The sequence below is a fragment of the Haliotis asinina genome, chromosome 2 (genome assembly GCF_037392515.1).
Source record: "Haliotis asinina isolate JCU_RB_2024 chromosome 2, JCU_Hal_asi_v2, whole genome shotgun sequence".
NCBI lineage: Eukaryota > Metazoa > Mollusca > Gastropoda > Lepetellida > Haliotidae > Haliotis > Haliotis asinina.
In genome coordinates this window covers 50,720,236-50,739,668 of record NC_090281.1, presented here as the reverse complement: position 1 = coordinate 50,739,668, position 19,433 = coordinate 50,720,236, and the positions used below count along the sequence as shown (strand labels likewise).

Here is a 19,433-nt window from a genome sequence, read left to right as displayed (position 1 = left end):
ATTTGAACAACGTATAAAGAAGACAGTACAGACAAGGCATAAACAGCAATTAAGAGGTGAGGTTGTTCCCAAGCCAAATGGGACATGTGTCCTCCGACTTCAGCCTGGATCAGTGGAAATGCCCCGTGACTGGATAGTTTAGTGGGAGGATACGATGAGATACGAAGACTCACGACCTATTCAAACGGTCAGCATATGAAAGCTGTTCAATATTTATTGTTTTTCCCCATTGCTTTTCTTATCTGTTTACGTCCGTTAATGTGGACATACAACAGTAAGAAATCGTGATTATAATTGTAGTCTATGCGATGTGATCTGGTAATGTTGACAGCATTTTGTATTGTAACTTTTGGTTTGTAGATATTATAATGCGCCCTTTTGCTGATGTATATTTGTTTGAATGTTGGACTTGTCCTATTTCCTTTTTTCAGTGGGTAAAATAGCTGGAAGGAATTGTCCAGTTGAACATTTTAAATACAGTATCGGTATGCATGTACGTCATTCCCCTTGACCTCTTTGACCGGCATTCTAGAAGTCGGGTAGATGAAGGATAGGACTTAGGTAGATGAAGGCTAGAACGTAAATAAATGGAGGGTGAGGACATATTTTATAGATGTATTCCGTATAGGCAGTGTAATCTCCTGTATACAAATTGATTATCCAATGATTACAATATTGCAACAAAAAGTGAGACGTATTGCTGCGTTGGCAGTGTATGGCAAAACCAAACACACTTACACGGCGATAAAGTCGGGCTCATCCGATTTCCGTGGACAAAGAGAGTTCTTCTCGAGTGCACAACTTTCAACAACAAAACAAAACAACAAAACAAAAACAAGTATAATTGGACCAGTTGTGTGGATAGCATTTTTATTGTTATCATTCCCAAAATGGAACAATACCAAATTTTCGAACATAAACAACAGGCACTGTGAAAAACTACCACCATTCGGATGTTGCTCCATAATATGCATCTAACGTTTAGACTTACATTTGAAGACGGTCAAAGGTAACTGAAGCCCGACACGTTAAAAAAAGATACAAACATTTTTGAGAAAAAAGCAAATCCTCCGGAACCGTGTTCCCTCAACGTATGCAACACTACCAAAATTTATTGGAGGGTTTACAGTAGTAGACACGCATAATACATTGTCATAAAATGAAGTAAGAGTTGAATATCTACGTATTGCAGTCAACGGTTTACAGAAGTAGATGCGCATAATCCACTGTCACAAAATATATGAACAGTTATAATTCCACATAATGCAGCCAACGAACAAGCGCACGGGTAGGATTTCGACTCTCCTTCCCATGAAACAAGACATGGATAAGTAGTGAACACACTGTATAGCCTAGGTACGTTGCTCGTACAAAATCCAGTTATCCTTTCCTGATATCCGAACTGCAATACACCTGGGAAACATACACCGCACACAAAACAGTGTATGCATATATGTACATGGCCGGAGATGGGCACAGCTACAAATCCATTAAACTCCAGCACTCAGTGTTAGGGGGCGCATACATCTTCATCCTGGGTCGAGGATGCCTTCTCCCTCCTTTGCAAGAAGAACCCAGCATCCGTTTGAAGAGATGGTCACGGAGGAGGAAAGGATACAGCGCACATGCACACGTTCATTACTTTGAAAAGCCAAGCATAATCAAATAGGTGTCAACACTACCGACATTGTATGGTCTTTGGTCAGTGACAGAGGCTGCTAATCACAATCAACGTGTTAATTTTTATGTTTCCATATACATGAATTAAACCAATTCAGTTTTCAAGCCGAGCATTTTTAACATTGATGTAAGTGTTTCTAATGTTACACATTCTTGAAAAAGTGGTTGGAATCTACCAACCCCTCAAATTCAAAATGTGAAACAAGTAGGAAACAGTATGGGACCACTGTTTTTTTTTCACTTTTTATTACAGATCAAAGGCGCTTGTAACCACAAGAAACGTATTTGTTCTCCAACTTCAACTACGGTGGTGATTCTATGATTCTATGATTCTTCACTTACTATGTTCTTAAGAGTCACCGTCTTGGGAATATACCATCCATTCATCCTGGTTCAAGTCACGCGAACCTAATCATTGCGCATGTGCTATGAACGCAGCAGAGCATAGCTGTTGAAACCATTTTTCACCCCAGTGCTAGGATGAAATAGTAAAACGCTTGAACTGTGATTTCGAAGGTTTTATCGCGTTATATTTCAATGTTATCAGTTGAATGTGCGTTTGTGATGATTTGTCTCTATAAGTCCATATCAATAGGTATCAGAATCTCGAAAGTTGCATTTTGCGCAGTTCAAGCGATTCACTACCTTTAATGTTTCACATCATTGATACCTACTTCATCGATAATGAATGCTAAACGCACATGTATGTGTTTGTTTGTGAGAAATGCTATAACCTGAAACACAAATTGTAACTTGTACATGACGTCCTGGTGAACAAGAATATGTTTTATGGTGTCTTCAAAAGATTGTTTGAAAAATCTCACCTGCAAGGCGGGTCCTCTGTGGGCCTCATGGAAGAGCATTCTGCCTCTAGAAGAGGTCCACTTCTGTCCATGGAACGTCTTCTTGGCAGTTGTCAAGATGGTGTCCATAGTCCTTATGGTAGAGATGACAAATGGGTTAATCTCTCAAATCATTGATGCCCAAAGGATATGCATATGCTCATTCGTGAGAAACTCTAAAACCTTAAACACAAGTTGTAGTCTGCACATGACGTCATGGTGAACAGGGATACTTTTATGCTGTTTTCAAATGCTTGTTTTCAAAAAGTTGCCTGACTGGTGCTCTGTCGGCTTTGAGGCATTCGCCATGCCTCCACAAGAGTCCTTGGTCCACTTCTGTCCATGAAATCCTTCCTTGGCAGTCGTCCTGCCTCTGGGGGACTTCAAGGTCCATGCATCAACGGCCCTAAGAGTAAAGGTATATTTTTAACATTCTTGTTACTTTCTGTGTTTATTAATGCAAGGTTTATGCCTATACGTGAAAAAAAAAACCTCAAACTCGAAACACACGTTCTAACTTTGCAGTTCACGTCATGGAAAACAAGGATGCATTATGTTTTCTTCGAAAGATTGTTTGAATGAAAGCAGTTGCTTCCCTCGACGACGCTCCTACTAAAAAGGTCAAAGGATACTGTACGTCATTTATTCTTTCCACACAGATTATGACTGCGTGAGTGTTGTTTTACACTGCTCTCAGCATATTCCGGCAATATCACAGCGGGAAACACCAAACATTGGCTTCAAACATCGTACCCATATGGGAAATCGAATGAGGGTTGTTTGGAGCGTCGTGAGCGGACGCTTTAACCACTAGGTTATTTGACGATCCCCGCAGATGTAAATGCAAAACAACTATGTCGAGTCGTGAAACAAGATGTTATCTGAATATTAAACTGAAATATTGAAATACTTTACCAGCAGGTGGTCGCTGTCGGGAAGTTCACTACCCCTCAAAGTGACCATACGGGACTTGCTTTGTCTGGGAACTACCTACGGAAGGGCGGAATGGTGGGTAAGCACTAAGTTATGTCATCTCTAGACAACATCATGCAGGGCATGCATGAAGGGGCCCTATCTACATTACCACCTAAATCTACCAGTCAGCATTGCTAAAGTGCTAACCAGGTTAAGTTCCTGTACAAACAAACTGTTAAAGACTGTGTGTAAATGATGGCAGGCTGCAACTCAAGAACTACCAAATTTGACAATTACAAACTCGTAACATTTGATAAAACAGCACAACGGAGCTAATCGTGGTTCGGTTGAGAGTATCCTGAGAGACTTCGTCAGTTTTCCACATATCCACTAAAGACCATATGGTAGTAACACATGCATCAGACGTCTTAACGGAAAGATCCATTAAACCTATGAATAAATGAATGAATGAATGAATGAATGAATGAATGAATGAATAAATAAATGAATGAATAAGATGGATGGATGAAAGAGAATGTGAATTACTACCACCACCACCACCGACACTTCACGAGACCCAACCACGAAACTCATTCACCCACTACTTGAATCCGAGCACCACCACGGCAGATTCTACCACAACAACTAACCACCACAACTACCATTACCACAACTACATAGGGCGCCACCACTACCACATCGAACAGAACATCGGACCACTACAAAAGACACCAGCATCACATCCACCAATACATGGCGCACCACCACACGTACCACTAATTAGGACACCACCATAGACACTGCTACTTGAGATACCATTACATCCACCACTACATGGAACACCCAAACCACACTAAATGACACACAACCATATCCACCACTACATGGAACACCCAAACCATACTAAATGACACACAACCATACCCACCACTACATGGGACACCACAAACACATCCACCATTACATGGTGCGACACCGTTACATGTCAGCTTGGCACAACACCACCGCAGGGACACCACCAGTACATGGGACACCACAACCATATCCACCACTGAATGAGACACCAACATCACCTCTTCTTGGGACGGCACCACCATAGATGCTACATGGGGCACTCCCATATCACCACCATATGGGACAACACCATCACATCCACCACTACATAGGACAACTATCACTATGTGGGACACCACTGTATGGGACACCACCATATCCACCATTATATGGGACGACACTACCACCACTACAAGGGACACCACCATCACTTCAACCACTATAAGGAACACCACCACATCCACTAAGTACACTACTTACATCGGGCTATAACCTCAGCCACCTGTACATGGGACATCACAACCACATCCACCACTACATGAGACACCACAACCACATCCACCACTACAAAGGACACCACCACCATATCAACCACTACATAGGACACCACAACCACCGAAACTACAAGGAACGCCACATATCAACCACAGTATAGGACACCGCAACCCCTACATGGGACATCGCCACAGCTTCATGAGACGCCACCACCTCTACACGGGATACCGCCACCACAGGCACTACTATATCGAACAGCACTACCACCAGATGGACAACGCTACAATATCATCATTGGATGCCACCGCATCCACAACTACATGGAACACCACAACTCCCTGCACATGGGACACTACGACTACATCCACCTCTACATGGAACTACACCACTACTACATGGGACATTATCCACTTCATGGGACACCACCACCACACCCACCTTTATATGGGATACCACCACCGCTAAATGAGACACCGCCATCACATCCACCACTGTATGGGGCACCAAAACCACATCCAACAGTAAATGGGACACCAGCATCCACCACTAAATGACACACCAGCACATCCTCGACTACATGGGACACCACAACCACATCCACCACTACATGGTGCAACACATGACATCCCAACATGGCACAACACCATAACTGGGACACCACATCCACAACCACCACTAAATGGGACACCACCAGCACATTGGACAAAATAAGCATATCCACCACTGAATGGGACACCAACATCACCTCTTAATGGAATGCTACCACCACATCCACCCAAAACGGGATAACGCCATAACACATTGAACACCACAACCACATCCGCAATATGGGGCAGCACCATCACTACATAAGGCAGAGTCACATCCACCACTGCATGGTAGACCACAACCACATAGACTCTGCACGGGACACCTCCACCACAGACACTGCATGGGACACCACCACTACGGACACTACATTGGACAACACCACCACATCCAACTCGACACGGTGCAATGCCACCACCACAGGGGGCACAATCGCCATCTTTACTGTATGGGACACCATCACATTTATCACTAAATTCGACATCACAATCGCATCCACCACTGAAAACGACACTACTACCACATTCACAACTAAATTTATATGGGAAACCATCAACACATTCTACAGTACATGGTGCAACGTTACAACTGCTGGGGACACCACCACAACATACAACCGCGAGGCACATAACAACTACATCGGGGCACCACCGCAACTGCATGAGAACTACAACCATCACCACCACCACCACATCCATCACTACATGGACACCACCTTTACCACCACTACAAGGGACACCACAATCATTACCACCAAAACAAAGAACACCACCACTACCACCACACAGGACACCGCAATCACAACCACCACTAGATGAGACACCAGCACCACATTCATGACTACATGGAGCACTCGGACATACACCATCACATGGGACACTGCCAGCTCTACAGGAGAAAACACCACCACATCCACAACTATATGGGACACTACCACATCCACCACCGTATGGAACACCACCACATCCATAATTATATGGGACGACACTACCATCACTTCAAGGGACAGCGCCATCACTTTCAGAATTTTAAGGGACACCACCACATCCACTAAGTAACTTAATTCACTCACTCACTCTGACAGAGCCTGGTTTCTTATCATAATGTCTCTGATAATGCTTCAAACACGGGCAACGGTGCTGCAAGAGAGTGAGTGAGTTTAGTTTTATGCCACACTCAGCAGTATTCCAGAAATGTGGTGGTGGTCAGTTAATAATCGATCAGACAGTCCAGTGATCAACAGCATGAGTATCGGTCTGCACAAATGGGAACCGACGACATGTGTCAACCAAGTTAGCGAACCTGACCACCCGGTCCCGGTCCCTCTTACGACAAGCATGGGTTGCTGAAGACCTGTTCTATCCCGGATCTTCACGGGTCTCAAAGGCAAAGAATAACCAACTTGTGTAAGTGGAGGTGCTTCCGGTTCCACAGGAGACACTTACCCTTCATGCAAACAACCGGTCTTAGCGCTGATTGTCGGCGATAGTTCACATCTACATCTCTTTAGCCTTGTAAATAATGCACAGTGAAAAATTGTTTCGTCTGGTAATCGATACTGCTTCCTTGCTTATGTTGACTTTCCTTGCTGAACAATACGTGATTATTATTTCATGTTGACGTATATGTGTTATGCTGGTATAGGCTCCTTCGGAGACTAACGGAATGCTTTCGTCACGCAACCAAACACACAAAAAACATTTTCTTGCATACATATTTGCACAATTTATACGCATGAAATCACGCAAGTTTGCACACAATGCCCACATATTATACAGCACCATATCCACCTCATAACCGATGGAGAGGTAATGTGTTACAACCCTGACACGTCCCAGTGTCATATACCTCTCCTATCTCATGGTCCCTTCCATGGGCTTGATTCAAAATTAACGAATCCACACATATTAGTTATTTAAACGCTTTCTGTTGGTAAAACTTCGGTAAAGCATCGACACAACGAGCTGGATAATTGGATCTGCTGTCAATAGTTCACAAATTCCACAAACTCAGAAGCTCGCATGAGTCGCTAACAACGGTGCCATTCAAATGGTTTCTTCCTAAATATCTGAATGTGTTAACAAATAGTGACTTTAAGTTTACGCCGATTTTAGCAATGTCCCAGCAATGTCCCAGCAATATCACGGCGGAGGACATCAAAAATGGGCTTAGCAAATTGTACCCATGCATGAGAGAATCGAACCCCGGTTTTCAGCGTGACGAGCGAACGCTTTTACCACAAGGCTACCCAAGGCTGCTCTTGGGACAAATAAATTTCCGCAATGCTCCATATCAGTTAATGGTATAGTTATATTGAGAGGTGCTATTGCATTACTGAATAATAATGCTTGAATAATACTTAAACTTAACACGACCGTTAATCAACGAAAGCAATGGTATACTGGCACATCCGCGTACGATGTTCAATAAATTCATTTAAGAGATGTTTTGCAGAATCGGTAGTAATTGTTGTTTCTGATATCTGCTAAATCAGTAGAGGTACCTTAGTGGTTAAAGCGTTCGCTCGTCACGCCGAAGACACGCGTTCGACTTCCCAAAGGTGTACAAGTGTGTGAAGCCCACTTCTTGTGTCCCCCTTCGTGATATTGCTGGAATATTGCTGGAATATTGCTTCAAGCGGCGTGACACTAAAGTGACACTCAATCACTAATGGCGTAAACCATGTCTGTAACGAAACCGCTTCACACGAACTGTTTCCTGTTTGTCAAATGGTGCATAAGGAAGTATACTGTTATACCGAACTAACTACCGTTACCTCGAATATGTCATATGCGACGTTAACTCAGTAAACAAAGGGCTCAACCTTAACCTTTTCAATACTTTCCTTAGCCAATGGGAACAGATATGTCGGAAAAGAAATAATCTTGAAGTATTTTCTTTTAAACGGTAATTTTGTCAGGTATTGCAATTCTAGATTATGACATTTAATTAGAATATTATTATTAACTTTTAAATACAAATGTGTAACAATGATCGTGGCCGCTGACCAGAAATATTGTTTACTCGGCAGCAACGCGCATGGACGAAAAGTTGCCGGACTCTGCCACAGCAGATAAGCAGTCAATAAAGTATGGACTTAAAGATCTGTGGGATGAATTTTGTCACACTACAGGCCTGCATATGGTGAGCAAGATCAAAGCTCCTTCAATCAAACCATTTAGCATTCGTGGGTAGGTGTGCTTGTTCCTGTAAATAAACATCTTTTGTGTATCGACTGACTTGGTAGTGTGTAGGAGTTGACTTATCGAATACGAAACATGCAGGGTTTCACCGATCTGAATGAATGCAACAAACATGGGCAAAAGAACTCCAAGATGATTCGGAGTAATTCGTGAACATTTGCTAATTTCTATAAAGTCATAAGAACGGGTGGGACATTAGTTATCATGAGTTATAGGCAAACAAGAAAGCTTTATGAGAGGCACACGCTATTTTTCGAGGTCTAATGTAAGGGACACCAAACTATTTGGTTTTACGAAAAGTTGACTGGGTATAGATAATACATAATCATGCCAAAGTGTTGTTTCCTAATGCATAAACAACTAGCCACTGTGGTTGCTTGGTTGGTTGGTGTATTGCTTAACACGGCATTCAGGAATATTCAGAAAACATTTGACTGAGATTATATCATACTGAACCCCAAAGCATGAAATGCATGCACAAATGCTCGTCTTATGAGTTTTCAAAAAAAGAGGGAAGTCAAGGAAATCTACATTAGTATTTTTCAGTAAACGAGGGTCCGCTTAAAATAACACTATTTGTGACACTGTAAAGCAATGTTTACTGTCCTACACATGTAGGCAGATTTGGTGACATCTCACTTTTGAACAACGTATAAAGAAGACAGTACAGACAAGGCATAAACAGCAATTAAGAGGTGAGGTTGTTCCCAAGCCAAATGGGACATGTGTCCTCCGACTTCAGCCTGGATCAGTGGAAATGCCCCGTGACTGGATAGTTTAGTGGGAGGATACGATGAGATACGAAGACTCACGACCTATTCAAACGGTCAGCATATGAAAGCTGTTCAATATTTATTGTTTTTCCATTGCTTTTCTTATCTGTTTACATCCGTTAATGTGGACATACAACAGTAAGAAATCGTGATTATAATTGTAGTCTATGCGATGTGATCTGGTAATGTTGACAGCATTTTGTATTGTAACTTTTGGTTTGTAGATATTATAATACGTCCTTTTGCTGATGTAGATTTGTTTGAATGTTGGACTTGTCCTATTTCTTTTTTTAGTGGGTAAATGAGCTGGAAGGAATTGTCCAGTTGAACATTTTAAAAATAGCATCGATGTGCATGTACGTCATTCCCCCTTGACCTCTTTGACCGCCATTCTAGAAGTCGGGTAGATGAAGCATAGAACTTAGGTAGATGAAGGCTAGAACGTAAATAAATGGAGGGTGAGGACATATTTTATAGATGTATTCCGTATAGGCAGTGTAATCTCCTGTATACAAATTGATTATCCAATGATTACAATATTGCAACAAAAAGTGAGACGTATTGCTGCGTTGGCAGTGTATGGCAAAACCAAACACACTTACACGGCGATAAAGTCGGGCTCATCCGATTTCCGTGGACAAAGAGAGTTCTTCTCGAGTACACAACTTTCAACAACAAAACAAAACAACAAAACAAAAACAAGTATAATTGGACCAGTTGTGTGGATAGCATTTTTATTGTTATCATTCCCAAAATGGAACAATACCAAATTTTCGAACATAAACAACAGGCACTGTGAAAAACTACCACCATTCGGATGTTGCTCCATAATATGCATCTAACGTTTAGACTTACATTTGAAGACGGTCAAAGGTAACTGAAGCCCGACACGTTAAAAAAAGATACAAACATTTTTGAGAAAAAAGCAAATCCTCCGGAACCGTGTTCCCTCAACGTATGCAACACTACCAAAATTTATTGGAGGGTTTACAGTAGTAGACACGCATAATACATTGTCATAAAATGAAGTAAGAGTTGAATATCTACGTATTGCAGTCAACGGTTTACAGAAGTAGATGCGCATAATCCACTGTCACAAAATATATGAACAGTTATAATTCCACATAATGCAGCCAACGAACAAGCGCACGGGTAGGATTTCGACTCTCCTTCCCATGAAACAAGACATGGATAAGTAGTGAACACACTGTATAGCCTAGGTACGTTGCTCGTACAAAATCCAGTTATCCTTTCCTGATATCCGAACTGCAATACACCAAAGGATACACCGCACACAAAACAGTGTATGCATATATGTACATGGCCGGAGATGGGCACAGCTACAAATCCATTAAACTCCAGCACTCAGTGTTAGGGGGCGCATACATCTTCATCCTGGGTCGAGGATGCCTTCTCCCTCCTTTGCAAGAAGAACCCAGCATCCGTTTGAAGAGATGGTCACGGAGGAGGAAAGGATACAGCGCACATGCACACGTTCATTACTCTGAAAAGCCAAGCATAATCACATAGGTGTCAACACTACCGACATTGTATGGTCTTTGGTCAGTGACAGAGGCTGCTAATCACAATCAACGTGTTAATTTTTATGTTTCCATATACATGAATTAAACCAATTCAGTTTTCAAGCCGAGCATTTTTAACATTGATATAAGTGTTTCTAATATTACACATTCTTGAAAAAGTGGTTGGAATCTACCAACCCCTCAAATTCAAAATGTGAAATAAGTAGGAAACAGTATGGGACCACTGTTTTTTTTTCACTTTTTATTACAGATCAAAGGCGCTTGTAACCACAAGAAACGTATTTGTTCTCCAACTTCAACTACGGTGGTGATTCTATGATTCTATGATTCTTCACTTACTATGTTCTTAAGAGTCACCGTCTTGGGAATATACCATCCATTCATCCTGGTTCAAGTCACGCGAACCTAATCATTGCGCATGTGCTATGAACGCAGCAGAGCATAGCTGTTGAAACCATTTTTCACCCCAGTGCTAGGATGAAATAGTAAAACGCTTGAACTGTGATTTCGAAGGTTTTATCGCGTTATATTTCAATGTTATCAGTTGAATGTGCGTTTGTGATGATTTGTCTCTATAAGTCCATATCAATAGGTATCAGAATCTCGAAAGTTGCATTTTGCGCAGTTCAAGCGATTCACTACCTTTAATGTTTCACATCATTGATACCTACTTCATTGATAATGAATGCTAAACGTACATGTATGTGTTTGTTTGTGAGAAATGCTATAACCTGAAACACAAATTGTAACTTGTACATGACGTCCTGGTGAACAAGAATATGTTTTATGGTGTCTTCAAAAGATTGTTTGAAAAATCTCACCTGCAAGGCGGGTCCTCTGTGGGCCTCATGGAAGAGCATTCTGCCTCTAGAAGAGGTCCACTTCTGTCCATGGAACGTCTTCTTGGCAGTTGTCACGATGGTGTCCATAGTCCTAATGGTAGAGATGACAAATGGGTTAATCTCTCAAATCATTGATGCCCAAAGGATATGCATATGCTCATTCGTGAGAAACTCTAAAACCTTAAACACAAGTTGTAGTCTGCACATGACGTCATGGTGAACAGGGATACTTTTATGCTGTTTTCAAATGCTTGTTTTCAAAAAGTTGCCTGACTGGTGCTCTGTCGGCTTTGAGGCATTCGCCATGCCTCCACAAGAGTCCTTGGTCCACTTCTGTCCATGAAATCCTTCCTTGGCAGTCGTCCTGCCTCTGGGGGACTTCAAGGTCCATGCATCAACGGCCCTAAGAGTAAAGGTATATTTTTAACATTCTTGTTACTTTCTGTGTTTATTAATGCAAGGTTTATGCCTATACGTGAAAAAAAACCCCTCAAACTCGAAACACACGTTCTAACTTTGCAGTTCACGTCATGGAAAACAAGGATGCATTATGTTTTCTTCGAAAGATTGTTTGAATCGTTTTGCTTCCCTGGACGACGCTCCTACTAAAAAGGTCAAAGGATACTGTACGTCATTTATTCTTTCCACACATATTATGACTGCATGAGTGTTGTTGTACACTGCTCTCAGCATATTCCGGCAATATCACAGCAGGAAACACCAAACATTGGCTTCAAACATCGTACCCATATGGGAAATCGAATGAGGGTTGTTTGGAGCGTCGTGAGCGGACGCTTTAACCGCTAGGTTATTTGACGATCCCCGCAGATTTAAATGCAAAACAACTATGTCGAGTCGTGAAACAAGATGTAATCTGAATATTAAACTGAAATATTGAAATACTTTACCAGCAGGTGGTCGCTGTCGGGAAGTTCACTACCCCTCAAAGTGACCATACGGGACTTGCTTTGTCTGGGAACTACCTACGGAAGGGCGGAATGGTGGGTAAGCACTAAGTTATGTCATCTCTAGACAGCATCATGCAGGGCATGCATGAAGGGGCCCTATCTACATTACCACCTAAATCTACCAGTCAGCATTGCTAAAGTGCTAACCAGGTTACGTTCCTGTACAAACAAACTGTTAAAGACTGTGTGTAAATGATGGCAGGCTGCAACTCAAGAACTACCAAATTTGACAATTACAAACTGGTAACATTTGATAAAACAGCACAATGGAGCTAATCGTGGTTCGGTTGAGAATATCCTGAGAGACTTCGTCAGTTTTCCACATATCCACTAAAGACCATATGGTAGTAACACATGCATCAAACGTCTTAACGGTAAGATCCATTAAACCTATGAATGAATGAATGAATGAATGAATGAATGAATGAATAATATGGAAGGATGAAAGACAATGTGAATTACTACCACCACCACCACCGACACTTCACGAGACCCAACCACGAAACTCATTCACCCACTACTTGAATCCGAGCACCACCACGGCAGATTCTAAGACAACTAACCACCACAACTACCATTACCACAACTACATAGGGCGCCACCACTACCACATCAAACAGAACATCGGACATCACCACTACAAAAGACACCAGCATCACATCCACCAATACATGGCGCACCACCACACGCACCACTAATTAGGAGACCACCATAGACACTGCTACTTGAGATACCATTACATCCACCACTACATGGAACACCCAAACCACACTAAATGACACACAACCATATCCACCACTACATGGAACACCCAAACCATACTAAATGACACAATCACATCCACCACTACATGGGACACCACAAACACATCCCCCATTACATGGTGCGACACCGTTACATGTCAGCATGGCACAACACCATCGCAGGGACACCACCAGTACATGGGACACCACAACCATATCCACCACTGAATGAGACACCAACATCACCTATTCTTGGGACGGCACCACCATAGACGCTACATGGGGCACTCCCATATCATCACCATATGGGACAACACCATCATATCCACCACTACATAGGACAACATCACTATGTGGGACACCACTGTATGGGACACCACCATATCCACCATTATATGGGACGACACTACCACCACTACAAGGGACACCACCATCACTTCAACCACTATAAGGAACACCACCACATCCACTAAGTACACCACTTACATTGGGCTATAACCTCAGCCATCAGTACATGAGACATCACAACCACATCCACCACTACATGGGACACCACAACCACATCCACCACTACAAAGGACACCACCAACATATCAACCACTACATAGGACACCACAACCACCGAAACTACAAGGAACGCCACATATCAACCACAGTATAGGACACCGCAACCCCTACATGGGACATCGCCACAACTTCATGAGACGCCACCACCTCTACACGGGATACCGCCACCACAGGCACTACTATATCGAACAGCACTGCCACCAGATGGACAACGCTACAATATCATCATTGGACACCACCACATCCACAACTACATGGAACACCACAACTCCCAGCACATGGGACACTACGACTACATCCACCTCTACATGGAACAACACCACCACTACATGGGACATTATCCACTTCATGGGACAGCACCACCACACCCACCTTTATATGGGATACCACTACCGCTAAATGAGACACCGCCATCACATCCACCACTGTATGGGGCACCAAAACCACATCCAACAGTAAATGGAACACCAGCATCCACCACTAAATGACACACCAGCACATCCTCGACTACATGGGGCACCACAACCACATCCATCACTACATGGTGCAACACATGACATCCCAACATGGCACAACACCATAACTGGGACACCACATCCACAACCACCACTAAATGGGACACCACCAGTACATTGGACAAAATAAGCATATCCACCACTGAATGGGACACCAACATCACCTCTTAATGGAATGCCACCACCACATCCACCAAAAACGGGATAACGCCATAACTACATTGAACACCACAACCACATCCGCAATATGGGGCAGCACCATCACTACATAAGGCAGTCACATCCACCACTGCATGGTAGACAAAACCACATAGACTCTGCACGGGACACCTCCACCACAGACACTGCATGGGACACCACCACCACGGACACTACATTGGACAACACCACCACATCCAACTCGACACGGTGCAATGCCACCACCACAGGGGGCACAATCGCCATCTTTACTGTATGGGACACCATCACATTTATCACTAAATTCGACATCACAATCGCATCCACCACTGAAAACGACACTACTACCACATTCACAACTAAATTTATATGGGAAACCATCAACACATTCTACCGTACATGGTGCAACGTTACAACTGCTGGGGACACCACCACAACATACAACCGCGAGGCACATAACAACTACATCGGGGCACCACCGGAACTGCATGAGAACTACAACCATCATCACCACCACCACATCCATCACTACATGGACACCACCTTTACCACCACTACAAGGGACACCACAATCATTACCACCAAAACAAAGAACACCACCACTACCACCACACAGGACACCGCAATCACAACCACCACTAGATGAGACACCAGCACCACATTCATGACTACATGGAGCACTCCCACAAACACCATCACATGGGACACTGCCAGCCCTACATGGGACGCTGCCAGCTCTACATGAGAAAACACCACCACATCCATCACTATATGGGACACTACCACATCCATCATTATGTGGGACGACACTACCATCACTTCAAGGGACAGCGCCATCACTTCCAGAATTATAAGGGACACCACCACATCCACTAAGTAACTAAACACACTCACTCACTCTGACAGAGCCTGGTTTCTTATCATAATGTCTCTGATAATGCTTCCAACACGGGCAACGGTGCTGCAAGAGAGTGAGTGAGTTTAGTTTTAGGCCACACTCAGCAATATTCGTAGCGGTGGTCAGTAAATAATGGAGTCTGGATCAGACAGTCCAGCGTTCAACAGCATGAGCATCGGTCTGCACAAATGGGAACCGATGACATGTATCGACCAAGTTAGCGAGTCTGACCAACCGGCCCCGTGCGTCGCCTCTTACGACAAGCACAGTCGCCTTTTATGGCAAGCATGGGTTGCTGAAGACCTCTTCTACCCCGGGACCTTTACGGGTCTCAAAGGCAAAGAATAACCAACTTGTGTAAGTGGAGGCGGTGGTTGGTTCCGGTTCCACAGGAGACACTTACACTTCTTGAAAACAACCGGTCTTAGCGCTGATTGTCGGCGATAGTTCACATCTACATGTCTTTAGCCTTATAAATAACGCACAGTGAAAAATTGTTTCGTCTGGTAATCGATACTGCTTCCTTGCTTTGTTGACTTTCTTTTTGAACAATACGTGATTATTATTTCATGTTGACGTATATGTGTTATGCTGGTATAGGCGCCTTCGGAGAGTAACGGAATGCTTTCGTCACGCAACCAAACACACAGACAAAAACAAACAAAAAAACCATTCTCTTGCATATATATTTGCACAATTTATACGCATGAAATCACACAAGTTTGCACACAATGTCCACACATCATACAGCACCATATCCACCTCATAACCGATGGAGGGGGAATGTATTACAACCCTGACACGTACCCCCAGTGTCATATACCTCTCCTATCTCATGGTCCCTTCCATGGGTTTGATTCAAAATTAACGAATCCACAAATATTAGTTATTTAAAACAAGCTTTCGGTCGGTAACACTTCGGAAAAGCATCGACACTACGAGGTGGATAACTGGATCTGCTGTCAATAATTCACAAATTCAACAAACTCAGAAGCTCGCATGAGTCGCTAACAGCGGCGCCATTCAAATGGTTTCTTCCTAAATATCTGAATGTGTTAACAAATAGTGACTTTAATTTTCCGCCGATTTTAGCAATGTCCCAGCAATGTCCCAGCAATATCACGGCGGAGGATATCAGAAATGGGTTTAACAAATTGTACCCATGCGTGAGGGAATCGAACCCCGGTTTTCAGCGTGACGAGCGAACGCTTTCACCACAAGGCTGCCCAAGGCTGCTCTTGGGACAAATAAATTTCCGCAATGCTCCATATCAGCATGGTGTAGTTATATTGAGAGGTGCTATTGCATTACTGAATAATAATGCTTGAATAATACTTAAACTTAACACGACCGTTAATCAACAGAAGCATTGGTATATTGGCACATCCGCGTACGATGTTCAATAAATTCATTTAAGAGATGTTTTGCAGAATCGGTGGTAATTGTTGTTTCTGATATCTGTGTTACATCTGCTAAATCAGTAGAGGTAGCTTAGAGGTTAAAGCGTTCGCTCGTCACGCCGAAGACGCGAGTTCGACTTCCCACAGGGGTACATGTGTGTGAAGCCCACTTCTTGTGTCCCCCGCCGTGATATTTCTGGAATATTGCTTCAAGCGGCGTGACACTAAAGTGACACTCAATCACTCAAAGCGTAAACCATGTCTGTAACGAAACCGCTTCACACGAACTGTTTCCTGTTTGTCAAATGGTGCATAAGGAAGTATACTGTTATACCGAACTAACTACCGTTACCTCGAATATGTCATATGCGACGTTAACTCAGTAAACAAAGGGCTCAACCTTAACCTTTTCAATACTTTCCTTAGCCAATGGGAACAGATATGTCGGAAAAGAAATAATCTTGAAGTATTTTCTTTTAAACGGTAATTTTGTCAGGCATTGCAATTCTTGATTAGGACATTTAATTAGAATATTATCATTAACTTTCAAATACAAATGTGTAACTATGATCTTGGTCGCTGACCAGAAATATTGTTTACTCGGCAGCAACGCGCATGGACGAAAAGTTGAAGACCAACTGTAACCTAGATCATTGCAGGCCACAAACCATTTTGAATAGTATTCACTATCATTTGCTTCAACGGACTGATTTGGGTGTTAGCTATCTGTTCAACTACCGCGTTTCTCATCGTCAACCATATCGATGAGCTGGAGACCTATTGCACTTATCCCGCCGTCACCAGGGGTCACAACCAAAATGGCGTCCTTCGTGGAGTTTCCCGCCGTCACCTTCTGTAACAGGTGCACCTTCAACAAAACCCGTCTTGATGCTTACTCTGGGTTGGAAAACTATTCTTTCAATGCTTCTCAAGAACTGAACAGATATATTTCATTTTCTGAACCAGCTTCAAATTTGTTTCACAAACCATTGTCTTTAAATTGGTGGAGGGATGTTTCCATGGAGGGAGACGAAATGCTGGTGACATGTTCCTTCGGTGGTAAAGACTTCGACTGCATGACTAGGTTCCGACCTGTTTTCACCACTGAAGGATTGTGCCATACCTTCAACTTCAACAACAGTGACATTGTCAAAGCATGGGCGGCAGGTGACGATGCTAACCTCATCCTCATTTTCAACATCGACCATGACGTCTACACATACAATGCTAACATGGCTGCGGGAATTAAGGTAAACTAAGTAGGGTTAATTTGTGTTGTTTGTTTGTTGTTTAACGCCGCATGAGGCAATATTCCATCTATATGACAGTGATTCAGTGATCAACATCACGAACGCCGACACACAATAGGGATAAGATGACGTGTCAACCAAGTCAGTGAGCCTGACCACCCGACATTGGCGGTCGTCTCCCATGACACTCATGCATTACTGAAGATCAATTCTAACCCAGATCTTCACGGATTGATTACGATTTAAATGACGCAATGTATGTAAATGGTAATATAATGAGGGTTTGACACAAACTTGTACACACATTTCATTGTTTGGAAATGAGTGCACATGTGTAGATCACCGCGTTATTTCTTGTTTGTTTGTTTGTTTAACACTGCTCAAATGGATATTCCAATCACATGATAGTGGTCTACAGATAACCGAGTCTGAACTAGTCAATCCAGTGATTGATATCACGAGCATGTATCTTAGCATTTGGAATACGACATGCATCGCCCAGTTCCGTGTGTGTTTCCTTTACCTCAGGTGTGTGGATTTTTTTAAAATAAATATTTGTTTTTAAAAAAAGGCAACATTTTACAGATTTTTCGAAATGTTAGTTTGGGGCATTCCGATTGCAATCGTACAAACACGATATTCAAATTATATATGCAATATATACGGCAAGTATTGGTTGCTGATGACCAATTCGAACCCCGATCGTCAAGGTGAAATATATATGTTTTTTTTATATGTGTACATTTTCAGGTGCTGCGTAACAATCCTCGATAACACCCAGACGCCTCCCCCCACCGTCGTGATGGCTTCACCCGGATTCTAATATACGTTGCAAATAGAGGAGGTGGGTGTACCTGGATATACAAGAGTATGTAATAACTGAGTGTCTGTGTTATTTCCGGAATTTCGTCACCATTACAGTATTCCATTTTATTACCACGTGTCTGCTTATTGTGGGAGAAAAGCGCGAAGTAATCGTAGTAACTGACGTTTACCGCTTTGGTGAAACCAAAACGTTTTGGCGCTTACAAATAATGAGACATAATTAAAATGAAGAGGGGTCTGGTTGGTTATTTTGTTGTTTTACGCCGTAGTATTCAAGGTACGTTAATTATCAAGTTTGAATCAGACAATCCAGTGATTAGCATCATGAGCTTCTATCTACACAATTTCATATAGATCTGAAGCACACCACTAAA

At 42.7% G+C, this 19,433-nt stretch overlaps 1 protein-coding gene and 1 pseudogene across 1 annotated transcript; both read left to right on the top strand.

Moving 5' to 3' along the window:
- Positions 1-5,593: 5,593 nt before the first annotated feature.
- Positions 5,594-6,172, top strand: LOC137271866 (uncharacterized). Its single transcript, XM_067804258.1, has one exon. The coding sequence runs from the start codon at positions 5,594-5,596 to the stop codon at positions 6,170-6,172; it is 579 nt and encodes a 192-aa protein (XP_067660359.1).
- Positions 6,173-8,393: 2,221 nt separating this feature from the next.
- Positions 8,394-18,243, top strand: LOC137272626 (acid-sensing ion channel 1A-like; annotated as a pseudogene).
- The last annotated feature ends 1,190 nt before the right edge of the window (positions 18,244-19,433 follow it).

What these genes read in the sequence shown, in the direction of transcription:
- LOC137271866 (XM_067804258.1), top strand. Translation starts at nt 5,594, where the DNA reads ATGGGGCAGCACCATCACTACATAAGGCAGAGTCACATCCACCACTGC.